The 25,938-nt window shown below is 57.5% G+C and overlaps 1 protein-coding gene across 3 annotated transcripts in view; it reads right to left on the bottom strand.

Moving 5' to 3' along the window:
* SEMA3F (semaphorin 3F) overlaps positions 1-15,653 on the bottom strand; it is a 29,649-nt gene extending 13,996 nt beyond the window's left edge. Inside the window, exons 1-2 of one of the 3 annotated variants that reach the window (XM_043587363.1) lie at positions 15,135-15,653; positions 11,027-11,186 (exon numbers count right to left, since the gene is read on the bottom strand). In XM_043587363.1, the coding sequence (XP_043443298.1) occupies positions 11,027-11,138 (112 nt within the window). In that variant the 5' untranslated portion in view covers positions 11,139-11,186; positions 15,135-15,653. Of the gene's footprint in view, positions 1-11,026; positions 11,187-11,561; positions 11,585-15,134 lie in introns of those variants that run through there. The other 2 variants (XM_043587365.1, XM_043587364.1) reach the window with 2 other exon arrangements.
* Positions 15,654-25,938: the final 10,285 nt, after the last annotated feature.

Genomic DNA, 25,938 nt, shown 5'->3' with positions numbered 1-25,938 from the left:
GAAATGCTGACAGCAGAGTATGTCTTGGGACTTCCCCCCCCCATCTTTCATGGGGTGTCTCTGCCTTGGTGGGGACAGGAGAATGGGATGTGGTCCCAAGTTCTTTCCCCATGCAAGCTGGCTCCCAGATGTCACCATCTCTTGGAGGACATCCCGGCTATACCATTTCCTAGTGCTGGGTGAGGAGCAGAGAAGGCCATGGGGCAGGAAGGGGCTTCCTGTTGACTCAGCCCCAGCCTTCCCCTAACTCTAGCCTGTTTCCACCCCACCCCCAACTCAGGAGCAGAGTTAAACCCTGAATCATCCATCTAAACCCAGCTTACAGAAAGGAAAACTGAGGTGGAGAAGGATGACTTTTCCAGGTCCCCGGAGTAAACTGGGTATAGGGCTGTGGACATAGCAGTCCATGGCTGCAGTGCTCATCTCACTCATGTCAGATTGTAGGAAAGAATTAAAACAAAAGTCCCCATGACAGCCCTGTACCCCAACTCCAGATGGGAAGACCGAGGCCCAGAGGAGAGTGGTGCTCACCTCAAGACATAGGGTGAGAAGTGAAACTAGTATCCTGTCCCCCTTCTCTAACCTGCCATAGGGCAAAGGAGCTGGAGGCCTTCATTCTTCCAAGAAGCCTGGGACAGAGCAGGAAGTGGGCCAGTAGTCCTGGGTTTCCTGCTCTGACACCTGTAGCATCAGCAGGGCTAGATCCTCCTGGCCCCCAGCCCCACTAAGGAGCAGAGACTTGGGCCAAGGGGAACTGGGGGTCCAAGGGGGCATCTGTTGTGGGGGTCGGTGTTGACCTGGCCTTGCCATGTCCTCAGGCCTGTCCTCGCCTCTGCTCCACTTATCCCAGGCCCAGCTCTGATAGCAGGAGTGTCACCTCTCCCCCATCTCCATGGCACTACTGAGGGAGGGCTGGGGCACAATCAAAGGTTCTGTGGATGTCAGAACTCAAGTCTGGATAAGCTTTGACCTTGGGGAGAGAGTATGGTGTGCCCAGATAATGCCTCCTGGGAAGGGCACCCCACCCCCATACCCTCACCCAGGCTGGGCACGGGTTGGGTGGGGCGACATCCGGGAAGGCTTTTCCCGTCATTGGGAAGGAAGAGCCTTTTCTGGCATCAGACACCTCATTTCCGCAGTCGTTCCCAGCCTCTAGAACTTCCCCATGGCCATTAGACACTCAAGGTCCTGGCCCAGAATGGCCTGGCAAACGTCCAGAGGCAGGAACATTCTTAGTCCATAGGGGTTTAGCCTTGGGGGTCTCTGTTTCCTCCCTGCTGGAAGCAGCCGATGCCTCACTTTAAAGGATGTGGTGGGTGTGGACAGCACTAAGGAGGTGTGTCTGCAGCCCTCACCCGAAGACCCCAAGTGGGCGGCCCTGACCCCTGCTGCCGACCCCTGCTGCCCGTCTCTAGGACACGGGCTCTGTTGTCAGTGAGGCAGGGGCTGCTGTAAAAAGGGGGTCCTGGAGTGGAGGTGGTACCCCGCCCCCTTGGTTACAGCCTCACAAAGCAGCAGGTCCTGACTGACAGTGTCACCTCCCCTGGCTGTGCTTGAGTACTGGGGGTGATAGAGGGTTCCTGAAGCCCAGCCCTGACCTCTGACCTCATGTGGGCCAGAGCAGCCCTAATCCCTGAGCTAAAGAAAAATGAGGTTGGGGGTGAGAGGTGGGGGTGCTGGCCAGGGTCTCTGTCAGTGCTTTATCCTCCTGCCCTTCCAAGGAACGAAACTGAGGTGGACGAGATGTCAGCACTGGCGGCAGAAGGAGTGGCAGGGCCTAGACAGTCCCTACTGGATGCCCCAGGGGGCTCTAGGGAGGGGTGGCCCCTAGCCCCTTATGACCCCCCCAAAGCTGTGAGGGGCCCCAGAGGAAGGCCTGGGGGCTGGGCTGGCCCCCTGGCTCCCAGCCTAATCCTCTTTTAATGAGCGGCCAGCCGGAAGGCCTCAGTCCCTGGCCGCAGCCTTACAACCCTGGGAGCCCCAGCCAGACTGAGCTGGGGGCAGGGCAGCCCCTGAAGCCTTTCCATGCACCTTCCCTCCCCCTCACTACCCCCCCCCCCCCCCCGCCCCCCCCTGCTTAGCACACCCACCTCATTAATACCCCAAAGCCAAAACCTAAACACTGGCCAGGCCAACTCAGGGCCCCAGCATCTGCAGGGATATATACCAGGATGACATCTGTCTTGTGCTCCCATGGACTCTCTTGGGCATTTACCATTAGTTCAGGGTCAGGTCCCACATGGAGCTGGACAGGGGAGACTGTCACAGCTGATCCAGGGGCTTGCTGTCTCAGTCCCTTTTCTATCCGGGGAATGTTCTGAATGGGAATCCCTAGAAACCAGACCCAGGGTTTAAGCTGCCTCTTCCCTGGGGGGTAGGTTCCAGTTCCTCTGGCCCCAAACCCCTTAATATCTGTCCCCTCCAACCCAATCCTGAGCCAGGCTTTCCATATTGGACACCCAGAGGCCTCCCCAGGAGCCATCCACACTCGCCCCCCCTTCCCCCCAGGCAGGTGAGCCAGGTCGGTGCCAACAAAACCAATTACAGCCGCTCTCACCCAATTAGCAACTAATTATGGCCTTGTAGTCCATTCAACATAATTAACATGTAAATGACTCGGTGTGTTTATATTCAATAACTGCTCTGATTGAATTTAATTTAAAAGTCTGAACTAGGGACCCAGTTACCGTATTTCACCATCTAGAGCAGCAACTTCCTGGGAATGTTGGCTCCTCCAGAGGAAAGGGACACAAGACCAGGGTGGAGGGCAGAGGGACAGGTGCTGTGACACTGGCCCAGTCCTGGTGAGGGTAGGGATGGCTGCAGTCCCTATACTCTGAAATGCTACCCCAGGGGTGTGGGAAGGTGGTGAAGTCTGAAGAGCCCCAGTGGGACCCTCAAGTTGGGAAATCCTCTGGAACTAGGGGGCCCCTCTTAAGGGCTACTGTAAACATCCCAGCTCTTCAGTAAACACCAAGCCAGAGCCAAGCTGGAGCCACCCAGCTGGGCTAAAGCTCCACTGTAGGCTTCCCTCCCATTTTGGGGGCTGGGGGCTGAGGGCTGGAGCCTGGGGCCAGCAGGCTCAGCCATGCTATTCCCACGCCCGTTCCGCCCCAGTGCCCGCCTACTCCGCCCAGGAGAGGACAGGCTGGGAGCACAGCTCAACCTGACCCAGGAAAAGCCAGGAGGGAAGACGCAGCAGGGTCTTACCCTGGCACACACGCCGGCTGGAAACCCAGGGTTCTACACCTCTCTCCCACGAGGATGTCCAATAGCTTTCGACTGTTTTGTCCCAGCAGGTAGGGAGCTCTCTAGCCTAGGTGCTCCAGTGATCCCTGCCCACCCCCATGGCACCTGATCATCTGGGTCTGGGCTGGTGACGGAGCCAGGAGGACCCTTAACAGCATGTGCAGATGCCTACGAGGACACCTTCGGGCATTTACCAGCCAGGCAGAGCTCAGAGCTCTACCCCTGTTTCGAAAGGACACAGTGCAGGGGCAAAGCTGGCCTGCAGGGACCAGGCAGCCCCTGTGCACGGGGTAGGAGACAGCAGCCTGGGCCAGGCAAGCAGCTCACACAGGAATGTGCCCCAAGAAGCATGAAGGGGGTTGGGAAGACAGTTGGCCCTGTGGGGAGGGGTCGCACTGATCCATTTCTCAGGTGGGGAGAGTGGATCGGGCCTCCAGCTCCACTGGCCTCAGGGGCCCACCCCGCCTCCCACATTCCAGACCTAGCCCGGAAACCCCTCACTCCTTCCCCCCCTCCCCCGCCACCTCCTCCCTGTGACTGCAAAAGACAACAAACTCTCCATGGCTCATTTACTCCGATAAATCAACCAGACGGACAGGCCAGGATGGGACTGACAGGCTAGTGGGTGTCAAGACCCTCCCCCTGCCCTGCACCCAGCCCCCACCTCTGTTGCCCTCCTTGGACTCCTGGGGTCCCTACAAGCCCTTCATGTCACCCACCCAGAGAGTCCCAGGATGTCCGGACAGTCTCAGTCTCCTTCCCAACATTCAGATGGGGAAACTGAGGCATTGAACAGACAGATGTGTACTTAGGGTCAGCCTTAGGGGATGCAATAGGACAGAATTGGGAGACCAAACAGGACTCAGCTGGTCACCAGTCCAGGAAGCCAGTGAGTTCTCCACACAAGCCTGGTGCTGGGACAGGAGGGTGTTAAACAAAACAAACGACAGCGACAGCGATAGCACAGGCCGCCCTGGACAGAGGCCCCCTGGGTGTTGCAGGAGCCCACAGGGCCCCTGAGTTCTAGTTGTTCCTCAGCCAGTTGTAGCGTCTGACCCAAAGGGACCCACCATGCTGGCCGACCGGCAAGTACACAGGCAGTGGACGCTGCCCTTGGAGGGAAATGAGAGCATCAGCACCAAGCCCTAAGTGGAAAGAAACATGGCTCTTGGCTGGGTGCAGAGACCTCAGAGGAAAGAGCACGTCCGGGTAGGAAGCCAAGGAGGGGGTCAGGGTGGGGATGGGAGGGGTGGAGGCAAGGGGGGGGGATGGGGGGAGGGAGGAAGGAAGGAAGAAGAGTGGGGGAAGGGGGATCTGGAGCTGAGGCCTCACACCCCAAAGACTTCCTGGTCCCTGGAGGGGCCTGTTGCTTTGGGGCTGTCCCTGCCCTACAGAGATGCAGCAGATACCCGTACTTGCCAGTAACCCCGGTGAGAACGCCACAAGTCAGCCTAGCTGAGGCCTCCCTCCCCCACAGGCAGGCCTCCTGGATCCTAGGCCAGCAGCCACCACCCAGGCCCATTCGTTGCTGGGTCAGGACCAGTGGTCAGGGTCTGGAACCCAGGAGGCCTCCACCCTCCCTGAGACTGCTAAACAGCCTGGGGTATGTTGAGGGGGGAGAGCAGTAGTGGGGGAGGGGTGGAGCGGTGGCTGGGTGGGAAGCGGTGGCTACAGGCCTGCCAAGCTCAGGCACCCACGTGAGCTGAGCTTTGGATTCAGACCGGAGCCTTCTGGCATCCAGGCCTCTGGCAAAGGCCCTCTTGCTATTTCTAAGAAAAATGCAGCAGGAATCTTCTCTGCTTCTCCAAAACTCCAAGGGCTCCCTTGAGACGGGGCTCAAATTCCCAGGACAGTACCAGGCCAGGCCAGGCAACCATGCTCTCAGCCCAGTGGTACAGATGCCCAAGTGAGCAAGGGGTCCAGTCACCCCTAACACAAGCTGTAGGAGCCATAACAGTGCTCAGAGAGGGGTCACTGTGGCTGCTCATGGGTCCCAAACAGAGTGGGGAGCTCATCTCAGTGTGGGGAGCTCCCTCCAAGGAATGCCCTACCCAGTGCACCTCTCTCATTGGATTTTCCTCACCATATGTATTTGGTGCCTTTGCCATGAGGAACAAAGAGCTTAAAAACCACAAGGAACAAGTATAAACGCTATGTCAAAGCAGCAAGAGCAGGACTCCATCCAGTATCTTGCCCTTCCCCCAGGTATTATGGCACACACACCTCACCTCTGCTTCCTGCTCTTCCCTCCCACAGTCTCCCTGACCCTGTTGAGATGCAGCCTCCTCCAGGAAGCCTGACCAGATGCCCATGATAGTGGCATCCTATTTCTGCCTGACCCCACTCCCAGAACAGGGCTCAGGGTACCTTCTGCAGTCCTTTCCAAACACTGTCACCTTCACCGAAGGTTAGAAATCTCGAGGGAGAGGTGAAGTAGTGCAGAACTCCTTGGACCTCCCCCAGGACCAGCCCTCACCCCTCTGCCACCCTCAGCATAGCTCCTAGTTAGGAAGTCCCGAGACTTCCTTCACAGGAGCCATAACTGCATTCACAAAGTTAATCCTCCCACGTGAGGCCCAAACCATTCTTATCCCCACTTTACAGACAATGCAGCAGGGACACAGAGAGGCTCACTACTCAAGATCTATCCACGGCCAGGATGCAAGCAAAGCAGCCTAAGCCTTCAGGATGCTGCCTGCACTGAGCCACTGTGGTCCCCACCTTACACAGGGGGAGCCATGTCCTGGAGAGGCTAAGCCACCTGCCCGAGGTCACACAGCTGACAAAGGTAGAAGGCAGGCTTGTCTGCCTTCAGGGACAGCCCTCTCAACCACCACCACCTTCGAATTCTACCAAATTTAAGTCCCATGGAAGGAGCTGGAGGTCTCCCAGGGGTCAGGGGCCAAGTACCCATGGCTCTGAAGACAACCTCTGGGCCCCCCGCCACCCCTGGAGGGGTCACAGGGTTGGAGGTGCATACATACAGGTGCAGACAACCAGGAGCCCACTCTAAGGCCACTGCCTCCAAAGCCACAGAGTGAAAGATACCTTTATGGGCCAGAATGAGATTTTTATCTTGGCGGTTTCTCTTTAAATTCTTTACGATTACGAAGCAGCGGGGGCTGCCAAGGAACATGATTTACTCCTTGAGCATGCACCAGCTCCTCACTCAGTGCCAAGGGAAGCTGGAGCCAGAGAGGGAGGGGCGGGCGTCATGCCAGGGAACCAAAGACAAGGCCTGTGCTGCTGAGGCCCAGCTAGTGGCGGTCCCGTTTGAGGCTTGGCTGGACCTGGAAGGACCACAGCTGAAGGCCCCCAGCCCTGAACTGGCTGACTCAGGCTGGGCCTGAGACAGGTTCTCAGCAAGTACCAGGACCTGCTCCATTCTCTCCACGCGCCAATTGCTGGCCAGCTGAGGGGCAGCCAGCCTCCAGGACCTCCCAACTCCCGAAGTGGCCACTTCCAAGTCCCCTCTCAGGAGTAAGGCAGTTCCCATTTCCTGGAAAACTGAGATCCTAAATGCAGGAATCTGGGCTCAAGTTCACGCTTTGGGTCTTCCTACCTCCCTCCTCCTGGCTCATCTGGAATACCGGCCCCTCCCCAGTTTGCTAGCTCCAAATCCCACTGTAGCTATCAGAAACACCTGACCTCTACCCAGTTCCCTGGTGCCACCTCTGGCCTCTCCCCAACACCTCCTCTTCTGTGTTCTGAATCTCCTAGCCTCCTTTGGCTGGCCAGGGAGCCCCTGGGGAGGCAAGGGCACATCCCCCACTCCTCACTGTGCAGTCAGGCCTGGGGGTGGGGCAATGCTCCATCAGGGCTAAAGGCACTTCCACCTGAACCCATATTCACCCACTCTTCATCCCCCCCTTGGGTGAAGTAAACGGGCTATGACCTCTCCTAACCTCCAATCTCATCATTTCCTAACAAGGAGACCTGGCCACTCTGGTTCTCTGATGCCACATGCAGATGACGTAAGTAGTGGCACTATTCTGGGCCATTAGCCCCAGAGGCTCAGAGGCTGGGCTGGGGTGGGTGCATAGGCAGTGACCAGCACCTACCCACTCACCCTCCACCTACAGAGTGTCGTTCCCCACAGAGCAAGCCAGTTATGCCTGGAATTAGAGAAGATCCAAACTCCAGGGCTACTCTGAACACAGGAGCCCTTTCCTCTCCTGGACCCTTGTTTTCCTTCTCCAAAAGGAGACAGATTCCTAGGGGACTCTGATCAGTAGTGGACTGGGATGACGGAGGGCTGGATTTACAGGAAATAAGCAAACCCAAGTGCTGTTGCTTCTGTAAGCAGAGGGTATGAGAAGCCTGCCCAGTGCAACCTCAACCCTCTCCTTAGGAAATGAGGCTGGGAAGGCTAAGGCCAGCGCTGCAGGATCCTGGAGCCCTGTCCCTAGCTCATGGAAGAGGGCTATACCTGCTTCCCCCAATCCACCCTTCACTCTCTCGGTCCTGAGACAAGCTCAGACATCAGACAGAGCCAGGCTCTGCTGTTGCTGAGTGACAGGAAACCTCACAGAAAACCCATGGAGACCCCTCTCAGGCCTTGGAGACACCACCACATGGTTATCATCATGGGTACCTGCTGTTACTTCTATTATTTTCATCTTTCCTGACTCTTCTGCTCTATCTCCCTACTCCTGCCTTGGTTTCCCTAGTAGCCCAGCCACCTCATGTCATCACAGGAAGGACCCTTTTCCTCCACCAAACACCTCTTGGCCCCCGTGTCCTGGCCAAAGCCAGCCCAGGCAGCAGGCAGCTGCATATTGTGGGGGTGGCTTCCTGGGATAAAGTAAACATTCCCCAAGCTGAACAAAGGACCTGGCAGGGCACTCACACCTCCCTGCTGCAGAGGGAGGTGGTGCCCCCTGGCTTGGGTCATCTCAGGATGGGGGAAGGGAAAGCTTTTTCTCCTAGGCTTGGCCAGGGACTCTGGGGTTAAGGGGACTCCAGACAAGGATGGGTGGAGGAAAGGGTCCTGCTGTCCAGGCTCTCTGGTCCCAAGCATCCATGAGCTCTCAGAGGACACCTCATCTCTCCTGGAAATCTTCCCCACTTGACCCCTCACTTCTGTCTGACCTTGGCTGTGTTGCTAATGGAAGCTCAGGAGATGGGCCATAGGAGCCCCCCCTACCTGGACTCTAACTGAACCTTGGGCCCCTTCTCCCTTACACTTTCTCAGCTTTTGGCCTGGCTGGGGTGCCCAGGCAAATGCACAGGCAGCAAGCACAAGCCTGGTCCAGTTCCTGCCTTTGTTCCTTTAGCTGCCCTGGGCAGTGTGGCCCCTCATGCCAGCACCTCCGGCTCGGGAGGGTCTGGCCCAACCAGGCCGGAACTAGCACCTCCCAACTGCAGCAAGACCAAGGGCGGGGGGTGGGGGGAGGGCCTAGGTTGAGTCCCTGGGGCCTGGTATGCCAACTGCTATATCCAGGCAAGGCACAGAAGGAGAAACTGAGGCATAGAGCCAAAGTGACCACCAGCGCTTCTGAGAGCAACCCTCTCTATGAACCTCAGGTATGCCTGGGAGAAGAAGCCCTCACCCACCCCCCCACCCCTTTTCTAGTCCCTGGCCTGGCTGTGGGATCCCAGTTTCTATGGCTGATGGTATCCATTCTCTGTAAATGCTTAGTGAGGACCTACTCTTCACCAAGGGCCACTTTGTGTACATGACTGTGCTGAGACGGTCCGGCATGGGGGGTGGATACATAGGGCCTGGTGCACAGTAAGCGCTGGGTTCCCAGGTGGCACTGACCAACTGGATGTCCATTATCTTTTCAGCCAGTCTGATTGAGACTTGTTCACTGTAGACCCCTTGGTACTCAGCATGGGGGCCTGGCACAGAGTAGGGACTCAAGTATCTGCTAAATTAAGTGATTTCTAAGCATACAACTAGGACATGAGGTAAGTGGGGAATGGGGAAAGTCATCCAGGGCCGGGAAGCCTGTGTGTGTGAGGGCACAGAGACCTGGGATAGGGTGGCCCCAGGCACCCTATGGCCCCACCCCAGGCTGCCACAGCAGTCAGCACCATAGGCTGGCTGCCAACAAGCTGGGCTTTTAGTCACTGCGGGTGTCGGCTTCAGAGCTAATTGAGAAGGAATCGACCTGACCAATGTGGGCGTCAGCAACGCCAGGACACCAGGGTTCTATTTCTGGCCTCGCCTCTGCCTCCTGCCCGACCTTGGCCCTGCCCTTGCCTGAGCCTCGGTTTCTCTCTCTGGAAAACAGGAACAAAAGTCTTTGGCCCTTTGTCTCTGGAGGTCTAAGAAGGTTTAAAAGGAGCATATAGAGGAACTCCCTAAGTCTTATCTCTCTTGCTTCCCCTCATAGGTCTCCAGGGTGATGACAAAAATACTACCCAGGGTGTATGTCTGGGTTCTAGGGTCCCAGAGGTATGAAGACAAGCCCCCACCCCCCTTGCCCTGGTGGGGGGAGGGGATGCTCTGCTCCCCCTGCCGGCACCCTGGGCTGGGAAGGGAGTGAGGGGGGGCCAGACCCCTTCAAGATTTATTAATCTGCTCTAAGGAAATCCACCAGGGAAGCATGGAGGTAACGGCAGAATAAATCTCTCCCCTTCCCAGGCCTGGGGGCAAGGGGTACTCTTACAACCAAAAGCATCACCCTCAGCCCATTCCACAGGCCCCACACTGGACTTCTTCCAGGTGCATCTTCAGAAATGTACTCCTCATTCCCCCCATCGACTCACATGGTGGGATAAGGACAAGGGAGGGGCTCTGCTGGGGACATGGGGACGTGGGAACATGGTGAGGTGGAGGCTGGATCTCGGCCAAACCTGAGGAAGGAAAAGTCAGCCCAGCCTTTCACCCCAATATGTGTGCCCGGAAATCTGGCCAGCCAGGGCTGAGTGGGCCCCACCCAGGGCAGCCCACTGGACACAGTGACCTTGGGCCAGAGGAGAACTCAGCAGTGACCCCAGATCCCCCAGATCCCAGCATGGCTGCCACCCCTTTTCCCAGGCGGAGGGGAGAATCTTCTGATCACACAGACCTTTGAGGAAGTGGCTCGTGAGTGAGCCATTTGGACACCCTGAGTGTGTGCCATGTGTATTCACTGCCAGTGGGTGAGGTACAAAGGCAATGAAGCTGGGGAACCTCTCACTCTGCAGACCCCAACCCATCATTAAAACCTTCCAGTGACTTCCAAAGCAACGTGTTCATTGGGGATCTCAGGAGCTCAGACCTGTCTCTTACCATGTGTTCTCCTTGAACTCGCCAGGTAGCCTGCCCTCCCCTCACAGCCAACAGCACCCTCCCTGATTCCTGGGAACCTCTCCCATCTAGAGATCCACACCCCAGCAGAGTAGGTCCTGCCTCTCCAGCTTCCTGAGGCCTCAGTGTCCGCCTGACTATCTGCCCTTCCACCCCAGGGACCATCCAGGGCAGGACCAGACACAGAGCTGTGGCAAGGAAGGGCTTCCACAAGTTTGGAGGAAGTGGCATCTCTCTCTCCCCAATTATCACACAGAGGAAGGCACTCTGCAGACCCTAGGCCACCCAGCCTGAGACCCCACATTCTGCCTCCAGAAGGGGCCCAGACTCGAGAGACTTCTCTGAAATGTCTACGTGGCCCGTTCTCCAGCCTTTCCTGGCAAGTTACCATTGTCCTTCCCCTCCCCGCCCACACAACCAGGGTGACCCATGTGGCTGCACAATATGTCTTTTTTGCCTTGTCTTCCCTGTCTCCTCAGCATCGGGCCAAGCTCTGTGGACAGAGGATGAGGATGCCAGGGCAAGGCAGCCTCTTACCTTTGAATGAGAGCCGGACCCGGGGCGTGGCTGGGAGGTGGTCCTGGGTGGGGGTGGCTGGCCAGGCCCCAGTCAGTAGGGAAGCCCAAAGGAGAAGACCAGCAACAGGCATTGTGGGAGGGGCCTAGGGCCCAGGAAGCAGGCTCGGCTGTCTGGACACCTGGGAAGGGGGAACCAAGATCAAAATGTATAAGGCAGATAGGGGCATCCTCCCCTACCAACTCTCCTTGCTCACACCCTCAGCCTGGGACCATGAAAGCCCCAGTGTGCAAACTTGATATACTTTTTTGTACCTGCCTTTGTCTGGGAAGGTGTAGCCAATGGGCCTGAAGACCAAACAACCAGGTGCAGCCTGGGGTCACCAGAGCTAACAGGGGCCACTGGAGACTCAAACAATGCCCCCCGCCCCAGCACCCTGAATTCCATTCACAGGGTCCTGCTGAAGCAGGCAATCTTACAGTCCCCTCCAGTTCCCAGCAGGCTCTCTCTTTTGTGCCCACCCCCAACCAAATGGGCTGCTCCTTCCCTCGCCCACCTCAAGGATTGGAGGAAGAGATGGATCCAGTCCTGCCTGCTCCAGCCAAACCTATCCTCCCAGTACAGGGAAATTGAACCTGATTACTGGGGTAGAGGCATGGGAGAGAGTGGAGGATAAGTGAGACACACACAGACAGCCCAAAGTGGGAGAGACAGCAGCTAGAAAAGGGGAGGCAAAATCTGAAATCACAGCAGGAGGGATCCAGGTAAGATGTACAGAAGGACTTGCTGCCAGGTGAGTTCCAGCTCTGCCTCTAGAGAGCAAAGAAAGTGGAGCTGGGATGGCCAACAGGCCTGGGGCGGGGTCTGAGCCAACCTCGGTGTCCTCAGAACCCCCATATCCCAGCAGGTCCAAGTTTTGATACTATGTTTTTCAAATATTGTCTCCCCAGGCAGGCTGGCTGTTGGGTAAACGCAGCCCAGCACCAGTTGTCAGAACATATTGCTCCCTCCCGGCAAAACCCAGCGCCAATTCCCAACCCCCCCACCCAGATACACTGGGGGTGGGGGCACCAAGAATGACAGTGTGAGCCCCATCCACCAGGTCTGCCCTGTCTATTCTCTTTTCCCATGGGAGGCAAGACCCTAGGCCCATTTCTAGGACCCTGGAGTAGGGTGACAGGTATTGTGGCCTGTTAATCCCCTGCACTGGCTGCCATATGCTGAGGCAAGGCCCAGGATCCACATCTGTCAGGCTCCACTCAACAGACCCTGAGGCCTCCCTAGACCCACCTCCCCCGGAGCCCCGGAGCCCTTGCCTCTCCTACCAGGGCAAACCACTGGTGGTTCTTCAGACAGGAAGTGCAGCTTCAGGCCTCCTGGCCCATTCCCCAGGTGGTGCCCTCTGTGGGAACACCCTCTCCAGAGTGCCTGACACACCTCTCAAGTTGCTTCAAGATCCCCCACCCATCACAGAAGCTCCCTCCTGGGGAGACTGGCTGGGGGAGGGGAGAACAGAACCAGCCCCTCCCCCAGTCTGTTGGGGCACAAAGCTGGTGCTGACTGAATAGCAGGCTCTGGTGAGAGGGGGCAGGTAGGAGAAAGGGCTGTACAGCCACCATCACCTTCCGATACACCTGGGGGGCCCCCACTAACAGTTGTGGATATACACACGTCCACACTTGCATGCCCACACACGTCCTCACAAGCATGTGTTTGCTCAAGAACTTGACCTGCTAGTGGGGTGGGGCTCAAGGAAGCTGGGGAACACTGTCTTGGCTTGGGGAGGGCAAGATACAGTCTGGGTCCCTCAGAAACCTTTGATCCTATGTATCAGGGGGCTCAGGTTAACTCACATCCCCCACCCCCACCCCAATAACCTCATTTCTTCTGCATCCATTGTGGTGGTAACAAGGGCAGGGTCACCAAGGACAGCATTAGAGCCCCCAAGGTATCCAGGAAGGTGGAGGGGTTTGCCCCACTGGGCCCCTACAGGGACCTCTCACAATGCCCTGGCCCTTTAAAGGAGTGAATGGGGGATGATCAAGTCTGCTGGGGCTTCAGACCCACGTCCAGGCTCCCTCTTTGGCCGCATGAGGGATGGAAAAGAGAAGAGAAGAGGGAAGGAAGAAGAGGAAGACAGGGACAGAGAGAAGGAAGGGGAGGGCACTTCCACAGCTGCTTCCCCTCTGCCAGCCCCTAGATGTATTCCACTTAGCCTCGGCCTCAGAGAAGCCCCCAGTCAGGTGAACCAGGTGGGTGGACAGAGAAGGAACAGCCACCGCCACCTGGGAGCCCACCAGGAGGAGAGCAGAGAAAGAAGGAAAGAAGCCTGGCGGGAGGGAGCAAGGGAGGGAGGCAGGCGGGAGGGAGGAGGAGAGAGGGAGGAGAGAGGGAGGGACGGAGGAGAGACGTTCGAACAAAGAACCGAGGAGCTGGGGCTGGCAAGGGGTGCAGAGAAGGGGCGGCCAGACAAGGGGGTCTGGAGGCACTTGGGGGTAGTGCAGGGGGCTAGGTGGTCGAACCGTCTGGCCTGATCCAGACCTCTCAGGCTTAGAGTGAGGTGGGGGGTGGAGGGCAGTGAGCAGCTTGCCTCAGAGAAGGGAGGTTAGCTCCTCAGAGCTGAGAACTGCCTGGATGGAAGGGAGGCAGGAGCAGGGGCTGCGGGGAACACGGGATGGAATTATTAACAGCACCCCAGCCCTAAGATATCCCCTCTACCCCCAAGCAGGCCACAGATCCTTTCTGGCTCCTTGGCTTCCCCCTCCCCCAACACCCATGGACCAGGAAGCAGAGCTACACCACCACAGCTGGGATTGAAACCCCCCTTTCATGGTCAGGGGTTTCCCAGTCAAGGTCACCTGGGCTCAGTTTCATCCTCCCCCTCAAGGTATGCCTGACAGAGCATGGGGGGCGCTGAGGCTAGGCTGCTGGCCTTCTCTCCCCCAACCCTAGCACTTCCGGGCTTGGCTCCTTCAGAACTGAGGGGCAGCAGCAGGGGTAGGCTTGCCTGGTGCCCTTGCCTTCCAGCACACCTTACCCTATGGGTTTAGGCACACTTTCTGTGCAGCCTCAGAAAAGGCCCCAGCTCTATCTGACTCCCTGGGCTGGGATGAGCCTCCCAACCCCTGAATACAGTTTCCCGGTCTCTGCAACTAGGACAGGGGCTTCTGGGAAACAACCTGGGTGAATTCAGGAGAACTGTAACCCACAACCTGGCCCAGCTCCAGGGTGGACACACCAATGCCTTCAGGTAATCCCCCTCCCCCAGGTGTTCATGGGCTGGTGTTCTCAACACAGTTATCTCAAGAACTGTAAGTTATTTAAGCAGCCAGCCCCTCAGCCTTAGCTCCAGCTGACCCATCCTGTCAGCCCTGCCTCACTCCTGGGCTACCTTGACACTCTCTGGTACCACTTGCTCTAGGTGAGCCCACCAAGCTCCTAGTGTCCCCTGCCCATTTCACCACTGGGGCCCCAGCCTGCCCAAAGGGGAGGGCTTAACAGGCTCTCCTACCTCACCTACAGCCCACAACCAGGTCCCTAATTCAAGCAAGATTCCCTGCTGGAAAAGCAAACCCAAGCTGGCAGCTGGGGGTCAAGGGGCTAGCACAGGGTTCGGAGAAAAGCTTCAGGGCTGGAGGTCCTCCTGCCTTGCTGATCTGGGGGACCCTCCACGTGGGGTCTGCCAGTACAGCGCTTCCCTTACAGCAGATGATCTGGATCAGGACACTGAGGCAGAACAGGCACACCTAAGGGGAAGAACGCTGCCTGAGGCGTTAGTGGGAAAGAGCTGACCCAGGAGAAGGGGTATCTGCTCCAGGAACGTGGGGGGTGCTTGGGAGCACCCACCCACTCAGAATCTTATGATTAAAAAGTTGCTTTGCACACTGGTGACCCCGCAGGACACACCAACCATACATCTCTATGTCGCACCGATGATAAGGGAACAGGCAGCCCGGACAGGTACGGCGCCCACTCCAGTCCTATCTCCCCTGCATCCTCGGGAAGCCCGCAGCCTCTCCGATCCCCGCGCCCCGGACACTTCCGCAGAGTTGCAATGCCCCAGGTCCCAGAGGGATCGCGGGGTGGCCCGACACCCTGCCCGCTCCCTCCCGGTTCCCGCCGCACTCACCTCCTCCGCGGCGGCGGGGCCTGGGCTCCCGGGCGGCGGGGGCGGCGGCAGAGCGGCTCCCGGTTGGGCCGGCCGGCGCTAGCGGCCCCCCGGGGCCATGGCCCTGCCCGCGCCCTCTCGCCGCTGTGCCTGAGCCGGGGTCGACGCCGCGGCCCGGGTTTTAACGGGTTCTGTGGGCTTCGGGCGCGTCAGCAGCCGAGGCCCCGGGCCCCAGCCCGGGCCATGGGAAGGCTCAGGGGCGCTCGGGGCCGCCTCCCCCCGGGTGGGCTGCGGGCGCCCCCTGGCCGGCGCGCCGAGGGCGCATTCCCCGGCGCGGGGCGCGGGCGACGGCGCGCGCTCGGCTTAGGGGAGCTGCGCTTGGCTCGGCCCGGTGGTGCTCGCCTGCTTGCTGAACTGGGGCCGGGCGGCCGCGCTGGGCTGCGCCGCTCCTCGCGACGCGCCCTGGCCCTGTGCTGCACTCGGGGCTCGCCGGACCGCGGCCGTTCGCTCGCTCGCTCGCTCGCTCTGGTCTCGCGGCCGCCGGCGGGACGGGGCGCTCGGAGCCGCGCGGGGAGCGCCGGCAATTGGCCGCCCGTGGGCGACATTTGCATAGCGCGGCCCCGCCCCGCCCGCCCCGCCCGGCCCCACCCCCGGGGCGGGACCCGCCCGGCCGCCGCCCCGCCCCCGCTCCACCTGTCCGCGGGCTGGTCCCGGGGCTCCCGGGCTGTGGGGCAGCCCGCGCCAGGGGAGACTAATCTGCACCCCGCGCCCCCGCCCTGGCTTCGCGGGCGGCGCCCCCGCCCCGCCCTGGCTTTGTCTCTCCGTGGATACACCGTGCACACCGCGTCTGGTGTTTACTCGGGCACTCAACTCCCTGGCGGGAAGGGCGGGCGCGCCGGGGAGCAAGGAGCCTGCGCTCACCTGCTCACCCCCTGCCGTGTCACTCCTTCCCACTTGCTGCAGGCCGCGCCTGGCCCCGCGCGTGAGTCCCGCAGCTTAGGACCCAGGACTGCCCCAGCCGCTCAGCAGGTGGCGGTGCAGCCCCTGGGACGACTGGCATCGCTGGACCTGCTCGCTGCCTCCAGCCCAGGCCAGGTCAGCAACCCAGCCTCACGGCTCTGTCCACTCACTCAAGGGCTCCCTGTGATTCCCCAACGTCCAGCCCTATTTCAAGCCAGCAGCCCGATGCATCCATCCCTTATAGTTCCATACTCCTAGAGAAGCCAGATAGGCTGGGTGGGCCTCCTCTTCTAAAAGGGACATTTGCTTTCAAATGGCCTCGTGATGACCCCAGGACCCAGCAACTGAGCAAGAGGCCTACCCTGATCCCAGGAAGGGACCAGACACCCAACCCAACCCCCAAGGCCATGGCCTCACCAGCCAGGACCACAGTCTGAGCCCTACCCCATGCACTTTGCTGAGGTCCCAAGGGGCATGGGCCCTCTTTGTCCTCTCCTCCCTTCTTTCCCTTCTCCCTCTTCTATTCCCTCCTCTTCCTCTTCTCTCCTCTCTCCTTTTCTCCCTCTTCCCTCTCCTGTTCTTTCTCTTGCCCCCCCCCTCCTTTCCCTTCCCGTCTCTCCTGTCTCTTGCTCTGCCTTCCCCTCCTCTTCACCCTCTTCCCTTTCCCCTATTTTTCCTTCTTTTCTTCCTCTTTTCTCTTCCCCTCCTTCTTCTTCCCCCCCTTCTCCCTCTTCCTCCTCCCCCCTTCTCTTCCTGGCTAATAAGACCCCTTGGAGAAGGCATCTCTCTCTCTGATCTACTGACTGGTTGACTGTGAATGTAGAGTGGAGTGGGATGATAAGAACCCAAGTGAGGGTCTCCTGTCCCCAATTTGGAGTGCTGGCTCACATATTTCAGGCAGAGACCATTTGAAGCAAGGAAACACCAGCCTGGAGTTATGGTGGCTGCAGTGACAGTGTCTGCACCCCTACTGTCTATTACGTCTCATTTAAAATACTGTGATAATTGTCCCTCCTCACCCCTACTCCTCTGTACCAGGGTCATCCCAAGGCCACCACCACTCTGCACCACCATCACTGTGGTTTCCAACACCATCCCTTACACACTTCCCCACCCCCATGCCCAGCTTCCCTGGTGTTCTCAGAGCCTGGCCATCGTTGTCACCACCCCCAGCATCATCATCATCATGGTCACTAAAGCAGAACTGTTAGGACTTGCCAAAGATTCCAGGGTGCTGGGTTGGGAAGAAAAGAAACTCAATCGACTTGTCCATGGAGCTCCACTTAGACCCACAGAATGGACATAGTACATGGAGTCCTTCTGAGGGGGTGGGGGTGGCACACAAGGAGAGGGAAGAGACCTATACCTGAGCCCACCTCACACAATGGAATGCCAGTTCTCTCCTAACAATCTGAGAAGGCTGAGTAATAGATATAAATAAAAGCAATCATTGCAGCAGTGAATCCACACAGCACCCCTGCCTGGTTCCATGCTGGGTTGGCCATCTTGTATCATGATATATATTATTATACATATAAAATATGCATTATTGGAAGGAATACAGTAGACCCTCCTACAATTTACCTTCAATTTAGGGGTCTAAAGATGCCTTGAGCCCAGCCCCAGATGCCACATTGGGAGGCCCTGCACGCTGCCAGCAGAGTTGATGATTATTTACCCCCAGGCACTTCACAATCCCTCTGAGAAGCAGGTTCTGCCATCAGTCCATCCCCATTGTAGAGATGAGGAAGAGGACCCTGGGAGAAGCAGGATAAGGTGTGTAACCACTATGCTGTGGTGTCAGAAAAAGGTGGCCTTTTCAGGAGTTATTGGAAGGCTCCAAGACGGAAGGACCAGGCCCCGGGGCCCACATGGAGCCAAGGGCCTGCAACCCAGACAGGCGCTCGGGGGCTGGCAATAGGTGCTGGAGCCCGGTGCAACACTAATGGAGCTTAATAAATCTTTATTGAATGAATAAGAGAGCAAATCCCTGCAACACCAGATCCAAGAGCGAACAGGAGCCAAGAGCCAAGAGGCCGGGAGCCAACTCCTGGTCCTACCACCTAGCTCCTCTAGACTAGCTGCCCCCACCAAACACTTTCCCTGCCACTCACAGTCCTTCTGTCTTCCTCTCCAAAAGCTACTCAGCTTCTAGCTCTACCTGAGAGCCACCTTGGATGCCCTGTGGGGTCACCTGAAGTGAGACAGCCAGGCCAGGCTGCCTTCCCCCTGCTGGGCCTCCCTCCCTCTTCTGTGGGACACTCAGATCTCAGGTATGCTTCTTCTCCAGCTCCCCCATGGCCCATCCTCGTGTATGGATACACGAGGTAAGGGCAGACATAGAGACATAGAGACCCCTCTAGGGTCCCCCTCCCGGAGTAGCCCCCTCTCCTTTTCAAATGGGCTCTGAGTACCTACAAGATAGACCCTTGGGGTGACATCCTGAATGTGTAGCCTTGGGCTCATGGCTCAGTCTCCCAGGGCTTCTGAGATGCTACAGAGCCCACCAACAGGGGTTACAACTGGGAAGGAACTGGCCCCCTTTGTCCCAGTCCCCACCCGGGGTGATGGTGCTGGTAGCAGACAGGAGCCCTTTGGAGTTTTTCCCCCAAACACTCCCAGCTTTTCAACCTGGCCCAGCCTTTGTTTCTGCTCGCACTCATGCCTGTTTCTTTTCCTTTTGGCTCTTCCAGACTGTGCTGTGGGGGACTGAAAGGCAGCTGTGGGCCTCCTGCTGCCTGTCCATCCTCTATCTGTCTATCCTGTCTGCCTTTGTCCAATCTACCTCAAGTGGGGTGAGAGAAGCCTGCTATACTGGGTAACCTTGAGAGATTTTCTGCCCTTCCAGCCTCAGCATCCGGAAGGGGAGATGTGAGAGGCCTGGGCCTCAGGGACCCACCATGCCCCCTGGATGAAGGTGGCAACTAACCCAACACCCCCTCCTCTGGCCCAGTCTCGGGGGGGGGGGGGAACCTGTTTCCCGGGCCTAGCAGGCTGAGCAAGCCCTGGCCCGCCCAGCCCCAGCGTTGCTGGCTCAGGTTTCCCCACTTTCTGGTTTTCTCATCTCTCCTGCCCCAGGCGCAGCCTGATCTCTGGCCCAGCCCTCACCGCCTCCCTCCCGGAACTGGATCTCAGAGACAGGGAGTGTTGGAAAGGGGGCCCCCAGGAGGGGGGTGCAGGGCGTTGCTTAGGCAGCACTGGGAGGGGGGCAGTGAGGAGTCCCTGCAGCCCAGGCTCAGGATGGGGTTCAGCTCAGCCTCCTCCTGCCCAGCCGGGTCTCAGGGGCTGGCTCAGAGCCCATCAAAACCTGGAACAACCCACCTCCCTGGCTGCTTCCCAAAGCCTCCTCTAGGCTTTTTCTGCTGCTGTCCCCTCTACCAGGAATGTTCTTCCCAGATTTCAGCACCACTGTCGACTGAGTTTCCTCTAGACCAGAGCCCTTGGCCACCTCCTTCACCCTCAAACACTGTCCCCTTCTGCACAAGGTGCCAGCCTACTTTCTGGAGGCTGCCTCATCCTCCCCTGCCCTGCAGGCAGAAGCTCTACACTATCGCATCTCTAGGTCTTTGCACATGCTGTTCCCCTATACATTGCTTTCTTATTTCCTTCTCAAGCCATCAGGCCTCCCAGGAAGTCAATCCCCATGGCTGAGTCAGGAATTTCCTTGGGCCTCTGTGGGTCCTGCATCCCCAGTCAGCCCCTAGGAGATGCTGCCTGGGACCCAGGTCTCTCTGAGTTCAGAGTGAACAAGAGAGGGGGACACAGGGCTCCAAGATCCCCACATGTTACTTTACTACCTTCATCCAGTGTATGTATTTGTGTGTGTGTGTGTGTGTGTGTGTGTGTGTGTGTGGTGAGGGAGGTGGGGGTTGGGTGGGCCCAGGCTCGGCTGGCTGCCAAGTGACCCATGACCATCGGTCAGCCTGAGCGTATCCTGTTTAGACAGAAGCCAGACAGTCATCCCTCACCCACTCTCGGGCCTGCCCAGCCCCTGCCGGAGAGTCCAGGTCTTGGGCCTAGAGCTCAATCCTTATCTGGCTCCAGAGAGGCCTCCTCTCTAAGAATTGTGTTGGGAATTCAGTGTTTCCTCTGCCCTCATAGCAGAGGCCTTTACTGAGAGTGCTGAACGCTGAGTCAGTAACTGTCGGGTAGCCCCAGCCACTGGGTGGGGGTGGGGGGAGTGGAGCCTGGCTTAAGAGATAGGGTCTGTGTGGAAAAGACCTTGGATCTGGAGTCCACCTGTGAGCACCCACCAACCACTCCTTGGCTTTGCCCAACTCATTTGGGGCAGCGCCATCTTTCCAGCTACACAGGCCAAGAAGCCATAGAACCAGCCTGGACTCCCTGTCACATCCACATTCAAACCATCGGCAAATACTTGCAACATCATCTTAAAATATCAGATGAATGCTGCCCACCTTCTCCCTGGTCACCAGCTCTGCAGCCATTGCCTATGCAGCCACCACCTCCATGGCCAAACTTGTCCCTTTCCTGACAAGTACACGTGTCTCCTTCCTGGGCTCCTATCTTCTGCTCTTGACTCCTACAATCTAGTCAACCAGGATCCACAGAGACCCTGTTAAAATGGAAGCCGGGTCAGTTCTCTCTTTTGCCTAAAGCTCTCAAAGGCTCCTACTTTGTCGCGAGTCAAAGCCATGTCCTTACATTGGCCAGCCCCCTCAGCCCCTTCCCGACTTCTGACTCCTGTTCCCCTGCTCTTGGCCACGGTCTCTTCATGCCTCCTCTCACACCACTCCAGACTCAGGGCTCCAACAGTGACTTTTCCCTATGCCTGGGTGCCCTGCCAACAGACTTTCATGGCTTACCTCCTTCAGGTCTCTGCTCAGGTAATAGCTGACCACCACCACCCCTGAATGGGAAAGAGCTGAGCCCAGGGCCCTCTGGTCAGAGACTGGGAGCTGCTTTTTACCCTCATCTGGGGCTGTCTTCTCACACTCACCTGGAGCTGAGGATGGGGCAGGGATGGGTGCCCATTTGCTGTTTCCTCCTTTACTGAAGAGCTGAGCTGGGAAGAGAGTATCTCAAGCAGCAGCAGCAGGGACTCAGGGTAGACTCTGCCTTGACTTAAAAGTCAGTGAAGCTCCAGCTGTGAGACTCCAGAGGGTCAGGTATAGCCCCTTAGGCAGAGCTATGCCTCAGAGCTAGGGGGGACCCGGGCAGCCCCCGACAAAGATGATGGTGATGGGCTCTGATCCGTGGGGTTTCTGGCTGCCTCTCAGGCTCACATCTGCTGCACACACCCCATCCATGTGTCTGTGTGGCCACAGTCCTGGGGGAGGGAGGCCCAAGGAGGGTCCTGCAGCAAGGCCTGCAAGCTGGGATCTGGACTTACTTAGTTCCAAATGACTGGGGAATGTCCCTTCCGTGACAGTCACCGTGTGGCCTCCCCTAGTCCCTCATTCTCTGCAGGGAAGTGGGGCCCAGATGAAGGCAGCCCCCCCCCCCTCGAAGGGGGAGGGGTTGGTGGGCAGACACTGGGCACCCTGCCATCCTGGCCTTCTTCCCTAAGCCTGGCTCCAAGTTTTCCCTGAGGAAGGGCTGCGATGTGAGGTCACTGTCCGGACCCTCAGACCAGAGATCTAAGGACAGAACACCAGGAAATGGAGGACCTTGACCAGCACTGTTCTGCACGGCAAGGCGTTGGGATTGGCCAAGAAGTTTACTACTTGTGGACTATTTCCCTTTCACAGCACATGGCCTCTGTGCCTTGGAGGAGGGTCGGGCAGCAGGGCTAATGTAAGTGGAGGGGAGCCTGGTCTTCCCTGGCCAGCCCAGTGCTTGCTAAGTACTCCATCCACAACGATGAGTTTCTCTGCTCTCTGTGTGTGGTTGGCAGGGTGACAAAGCTGAGCTCATGCTCCCTACCCCAGGATAGGGTGCTTTCCTGTCCCGTGAGGGTTTGATTTCCAAACATAATTAGACAGAGTGGACACCTTGGCTATACCTGACCTCTGGACCTGCACCTAAAAACTGGGGGCTCCACCTGTGCTACCCACAGAGTCTTAGGAAGGATCAGGCCCCTGACTCACCTTGGCCAGAACATCATTGTGTACCCATTTAATAGAAGAGAATACTGAGACTTTGAGGAGCAGGGGGTGGGGGCAAGCTTGTCTGGGGACTCCAGATTAACGCCCCCTTGAATGTTGAGGTGCAGTCTCAGATTGAGGAAAGAGTAGGACTGGCCTGAGGGTTATGAGGCATGGCATTTTAAAGGATTTAAAATTTTAAAGGATTGCTTTGGCTCCTGGGAAGCCAAAAAAAAGCAAGCTGAGGGCATCTTGGAGGGAGGGCAGGAGCCTGGCTGGATCACTGGGAGTGCTGCTGGCTGTCCTCAAACTCAGCCAGAGTTCCCTCATCTTTCCCTTGGAGCTCATCCATAGGGTATGACCTGGGATTTTGAGGTGGGGAGAGAGGCCTCCTTCCCTGCCTGTATACTCTCCACGTGTGGCCCGGCTGGCCAGCCTCCCTGCACCCCTCTCCTGAGACAGTGGTTGAAGTTTTAACTCGAGGACAAGTTTCTGCAAAGCTCCTGTTTGCTGCCAGAAGGAAGGAGCAGGCACCAGCCTAGTTGGAGAGGTAAAGGGGGTGATGTATGGAGGAAGGGAGGGAGCAGGGCCTGTGCGGGGAGAGATCAGAAATCCACACGCCACCCTCTGCCCTGCCTGTCTCTAGCTCCTCCAGACTAGCTTCAGGGACCTTGTTCTTGCCTCCTGATGCATTCTTGTGTCCACAGCCTATCTGAGGACCTATTGTGTGCCCCCTCTACCTCAGTCATGGCCCCAGGGCTCAGAGAGAAGAGTCTCTGGGGCTTAAGCCATATCCCCAGTCAGCCTAGCCCCGACAGGCTCTGACTCCTGAGGATGTTGGTCAGGAGCACAGAGGGACACTGCCTTCCCAAAAGGAGGCAGTTGCCCTCCCCCTCCCTACCGATTTCTGGGTACCTTGCAATCCCTGAGAGGAAACTGAGGCCCACAGCATGCCCAAGCCCTTGTCCTCTCCTGAAGTGCCCCCATTCCTGTCTTCTAGCCTAAGGTACCCCAACTTCTTCCACCAACTCCTCACTGTGGTTTTCCCATACCACTCTCAGCCACAGGCTGCCTTCTCACTCTTCCCTCTGTGCATCCAACTCCTGCCTATAGGGGAGAGGAGGCACCTAGAGAGCTGGGTGGCTGGAGCCAAAAGGAAACTCCAAGTCTTTTCTGCTAGCTCCTTCTGCCTCAGGGCACTTATTCTGGGGGCAGAGCCAGGCATGTGGGGAGGGCTGATCTATAGCTCCCAGACCTAGCCTGCATCTGATTCCCCTGAGGGCCGAGTTCCACAGACCATCCGTCTTCACTTCCCTCCCTGAACTGAGGGCCATCTCAGGTATCCCTCTACCCTCTCTGCAGCTTCCACAACACTCGAGTACCCCCCAAAATTGGTCTCTCCCAGCCAAGAACATCTGTACCCCAGCCTGAGAGGGGTCTTGTCGCTTGGGGTGGCCCAAAGATGGGATCTGAGGCAACAACCCAAAACCCTGGGTCAACACAGAGCCTCAGGAAGCCCCTGTGTTCCAGTCAGGAATCTGGTTGGGCCCAGGTTAGGCTATGAGGGGCCCTATTCCCCGGGCTGGGTCAAGCAAGGTTGGCTGGGGCCCATTCTCTGGATAACACTGGTGTTTCTTTTTCTTTTTTAAGTTTATTTATTTATTTTGAGAGAGAGAAAGAGAGTACAAGAGTGTGCATGTGAGTAGGGGAGGAGCAGAGAGAGGGGGAGAGAGACAATCCCAAGCAGGATCCACACTGTCAGCCCAGAGCCCAACACAGGGCTCAATCCCATGAACTGTGAGATCATGACCTGAGCGGAAATCAAGAGTCGCTTAACCAACTAAGCCACCCAGGCGCCCCAACACCAGTGTTTCTTCCCGCTATTTTAGTCACCCAGAGAGGGGACCCAGTCCTGGATTCTTGGCTTACTCAGATGTCAAGTTCTGCAGCCTTGTGGACACAAGGTGGTCCAGGCTAGGTCCCCATCGTCCTGGGATCTTCAGTTGGGGAAGGGGCCCGGAGGAGGAGATAAGGGCTGAGCTGGTGGGGGCACAAGGCACGAGAGTCCCCCAATGAGATTTGGGAGAAATTCTGATTGCTGGGGTGCCTGGCTGGCTCAGTTGGTAGAGCATGCAACTCTGGGTCATGAGTTTGAGCCCCACATTGGGGGTATAGTTTACTTAAAAATAAATAAATAAATAAATAAATAAATAAGAAATTCTGATTGCTGAATGCTCCTGAGTACCATCCCCTCCTCATCTGCTCCCCTGGACCCAGTGTTTTCTCACGATGGGGTTTGTTGTGGGGGGCTCCCAGCTCTCCTGGGATGTTCCAGTGCCTACTCCCTCTGTCACTTGTTAACCAAGGGTACTGCCTCCCATCCTGTAGGTCTTGGGTTCTAGAGAACACATCTGTACCCTTATATTCTCCCCACAGGGCTCCAGGATGGTGTCTTTATACCTTCCCATGTCAGGAACCCCTCACCCTCTACTAGGCCAGATCTCAGGCAAAGGCATCACTTGACAAATGGGAGAGAATGAGGGCCCTGAAAGGGTCCCACGGAAATTCTGAGGCAGAACCAGCAGGGCCCAGTTTGCCTGTTGGTTAGAGGTGTCTCCTTCTTGGTGCCTGGAAGCCAGGTCCCCACGGGCCATACTGTTCCTCAGGTCACTGGAGGGTTCCTGGAGGGTCATCAGCTCATCACACATAGTACCATGTTGCTCCCGAGCCCTTGTCCAGGCTACATTCCCACGAGGAATGTCTTTTCTGTCTCCCTGAGGAGGCTCTCCTAGTCCTTCTGGCCTGGTTCAAATTCTGTCTCCCCAAAGAAGCCTCCCCTGTTTGCCCAGCTAGTCTGTCTTCTGAGCTTCTAGGAGAGAGCCTCTCACTCTGCTTGTGTCTCGGTCAAATGTTATTCATTCATTCATTCATTCATTCTGCAGACATCATGTGTGCCCAAGCCTGTGCCAAGTACTAGGCCACAGAGGCTGACATCTCTACACATCTCATCCTCGTTCTGGGACATGAACTCCAGAGGGTCTGGTGGAGTCTTCACTGGCCTAAATGTGCAGGGCTAGTTCTGAGAAGATGGCCAAATGGGCCAGATTGCCACTGAGTTCCTGCTCACTGGGTAAGGAAGCCACCAAATTCCCATCCCCTACTGCTAGTTCTCTACTCCAGTGTGACCTGAAATTTCAACAAAAGTGTCTCCAAGACTTGTAGCCTAGGCTTATAGGCCTGGGACTGAGGGGTGGGGGCCACCTCGGGAAACCTTAATAGCACACTGTTGGGGGGGCTCAAGTCCCTGCAGGGCCCAGGCCTCACCCAGACCCTACATCTTGGAAAGGCCCCATAAGGTCTGGGAGATGGACTCCAGGAGGGAAAGGAGTCCTTGTCCTGTCATCTAGACAAGCTTGGGTCCCACAGAAGCGTGGAAACCAGGGTGCAGCCTGGGCTGTGGCAGAAGCCGTGCAGCTCTGGCCTTGCTGTCTGTGCAGCCCTGAGAGCTTCTGTGGAGGTGGGAACGTGGACAGATGCAGTCAGGGCCACTGAGCTCTGATTTCACCATGCCTCCTCCTACCTACTCAAACATTAGGGCAGCGAGACTGCGATGCGATATATATGCATACACATGCATGCATGGGAAGGTGCCCACTGGCCCCACCAAGGACCCCTTGAGTCCGAGCCTGGCTGCATGCATGCGGCTCTGACCTACCCGTGTGCATTTAGCCACCCATTCTCTGAGACCAAGTTTCCTCATCTGGGACATGAGAGCAAGTCCCTCCCTCTACCACCCTCTCAACCCCGCCTGGGTGCTG

Source organism: Prionailurus bengalensis, chromosome A2 (genome assembly GCF_016509475.1).
Source record: "Prionailurus bengalensis isolate Pbe53 chromosome A2, Fcat_Pben_1.1_paternal_pri, whole genome shotgun sequence".
NCBI lineage: Eukaryota > Metazoa > Chordata > Mammalia > Carnivora > Felidae > Prionailurus > Prionailurus bengalensis.
This window is presented reverse-complemented; position numbering and strand designations above follow the sequence as displayed.